The sequence below is a fragment of the Trichechus manatus genome, unplaced genomic scaffold, assembly GCF_000243295.1.
Source record: "Trichechus manatus latirostris isolate Lorelei unplaced genomic scaffold, TriManLat1.0 scaffold00147, whole genome shotgun sequence".
NCBI classification, from domain to species: Eukaryota; Metazoa; Chordata; class Mammalia; order Sirenia; family Trichechidae; genus Trichechus; species Trichechus manatus.
The window spans coordinates 6052834-6055618 of NW_004444083.1; the positions used below are offsets into that span (position 1 = coordinate 6052834).

Below are 2785 nucleotides of genomic sequence, written 5' to 3' on the forward strand. Positions count from 1 at the left end.
AAAAAAAAAAAAAAAGAAACAGGACCCATACCTCACACCATACACAAAAATTAATTCAAAATGGATCAAAGACCTAAATATAAAACCAAAAACTATAAAGATCATACAAGAAAAATATGGTCATTGCTAAAGGCCCTAATACACGACATTAATAGGATACAAACCATAACTAACAATACATAAAGAACAGAAGATAAGCTAGATAACTGAGATCTTCTAAAAATTAAAAATTTACACTCATCAAAAGACCACCAAGAGTAAAAAGAGAACCTATAGACTGGGAAAAAAATTTCGGCTATGACAAATCTGAAAAAAGTCTAATCTCTAAAATCTACCAGGAAATCTAACATCTCTAAAACAAAATGACAAATAATCCAATTAAAAAATGAGCAAAGGATATGAACAGACACTTCCCCAAATAAGACATTCAAGGGGCTAACACGTATATGAGGGAATGCTCACAATCACTAGCCATTAGAGAAATGCAATTCAAAACCAAAATGAGGTACCATCTCACCCCAGCATTACTGGCACGAATCTAAAAAAACAGACAATAACAAATGTTGGAGACTTTGAGGAGAGATTGGTATTCTTATGCACTGCTGGTGAGAATGCAAATTGGTACAACAATTTTGGAAAATGATATGGTGCTTCCTTAAAAAGCTAGAAATAGAAATACTGTATGATCCAGCAATCTCAGTTCTATGAATATATCCTAGAGAAGTAACAGCCATCACACGAATAGACATATGCACACCCATGTTCATTGCAGCATTGTTCACATTAGCAAAAAGATGGAAACAACCTAGGTAGCCATCAACAGAAGAATGGATAAATGAACAATGGTACATACACACAATGGAATGTTACACAACAATAAAGAACAGTGATGAATCTGTGAAACATCTCACAACATGGATGAATCTGGAGGGAATTATGCTTAGTGAAATAAATCAATCAGAAAAGTACAAATATTGTATAAGGTCACTACTCTAAAAACTCAGGAAAAGGGTTATACCCAAAAGGAAACAATCTCTGATGGTTGTAAGGAAGGGGAGGGGTGGAGAGGGAAAAACACTAAGTAGACAATAGATAAGTGGTAAGTTTGGTGAAGGGTGAGACAGTACATGGTACTGGGGAAGGCAGCACACCTTGACCTACTGAAGGTGATGGAAACTCCACTTTGTTATTAGGTTCCATCGAGTCAGTTCCGACTCACAGTGACCCTATGTACAACAGAAAGAAACACTGCCCAGTCTTGCATCATCCTCACAATCTTTGCGATGCTTTGGCCCATTGTCACAGGCACTGTGTCAATTCATCTCAATGAGAATCTTCCTCCTTGTCACTGACCCTTTACCTTACCAAGCATGATGTCCTTCTCCGGGGATGGATCGCCCCTGATAACCTGTCCAAAATACGTGAGAGGTAATCTGGCCATCCTCGCTTCTAAGGAGCATTCTGGTTGTGCTTCTTCCTAGACAGATTTGTTCACTCTTCTGGCAGTCCATGGTATATTCAATATTTTTCTCCAATACCACAACACAAAGGCATCAATTCTTCTTCAGTCTTCCTTATTCATTGTCCAGCTTTTACATGCATATGAGGCGATTGAAAACACCATGGCTTGGTTCAGGCACACCCTAGTCTTCAAGGTGACATCTTTGCTTTTCAACACTTTTAAAGAGGTATTTTGCAGAATATTTGTCAAATGCAATACAGCTTTTGATTTCTTGACTGCTGTTTCCATGGGTGTTGATTGTGGATCTAAGTAAAATGAAATCCTTGACAACTTCCATCTCTTCTCCATTTATCATGATGTTGCTTATTGGTCCATTTGTGAGCATTTTTGTTTTCTTTATGTTGTGGCGTAATCGGTACTGAAGGCTTTGGTCTTTGATCTTTATCAGTAAGTGCTTCAAGTCCTCCATAGAACTCCATAGACACAACCAAAGTCTATGCGGGATCAAATTCTTGGGATGAGAGCTGTGAGGACCATAATCTAAGGACACATCTAGCCCAACTGGCATAAGATAGTTTATAAAGAAAATGTTCTACATCCTACTTTGATAAGTAGCATCTGGGGTCTAAAAAGCTTGTGATCAGTGGTCTAATATACTCCACTGATCTCACCCTCTGTGGAGCAAGAGAGAAAGAAAACCCAAAGACACAAGATAAAGATCAGTCCAAAGGAATAATGGACCACAAGTACCACAGCCTCCACCTGACTGAGTCCAGCACAACTAAATGGTGCGCAACTGCCACCATGGACTGCTCTGACAAGGATCACAAAAACGGGTCCCAGACAGAGCTGAAGAAAAATGTAGAAGAAAATTCTAACACACACATTCATGCATTAAAAAAAAAAAAAAAATAGATTTACTGGTAAGATAGTGACTAGAGAAACTCAGAGAGTATGGCCCACCAACTCCATTTTAACTCAGTTTTGAAGTCACTTCTGAGATTCACCTTCAGCCAAAGATTAGACAGACTCATAAAACAAAAAGTCTAAATGGACACACCAGCCCAGGAACAAGGACGAGAAGGCAGCAGGAGACAGAAAGTTGGTAACCGGGATCCCAGGTTCAAGAAGGGGAGAATATTGACATGTTGCCGGGGTTGCAACCAATGTCACAAAACAATATGTGTATTTATTGTTTAATGATAAATTAATTTGCTCTGTATACCTTTAACTAAAATTACAATTAAAAAAAAATGAGATACAAATTCAAAGTAGTGATCACTGTTCACTTAGGATAATTATCTCTAGTTAAGTCACATTTTA

General features: G+C 38.0%; 1 protein-coding gene across 1 annotated transcript in view; it reads right to left on the reverse strand.

The window, feature by feature from the left end:
- Positions 1 to 1441, reverse strand: part of LOC101359920 (putative serine protease K12H4.7) — a 15967-nt gene extending 14526 nt beyond the window's left edge. Inside the window, exon 1 of the mRNA XM_023740123.1 lies at positions 1361 to 1441. Within this exon, the coding sequence (XP_023595891.1) occupies positions 1361 to 1441 (81 nt within the window). The remainder of the gene's footprint in view (positions 1 to 1360) is intronic.
- Positions 1442 to 2785: the final 1344 nt, after the last annotated feature.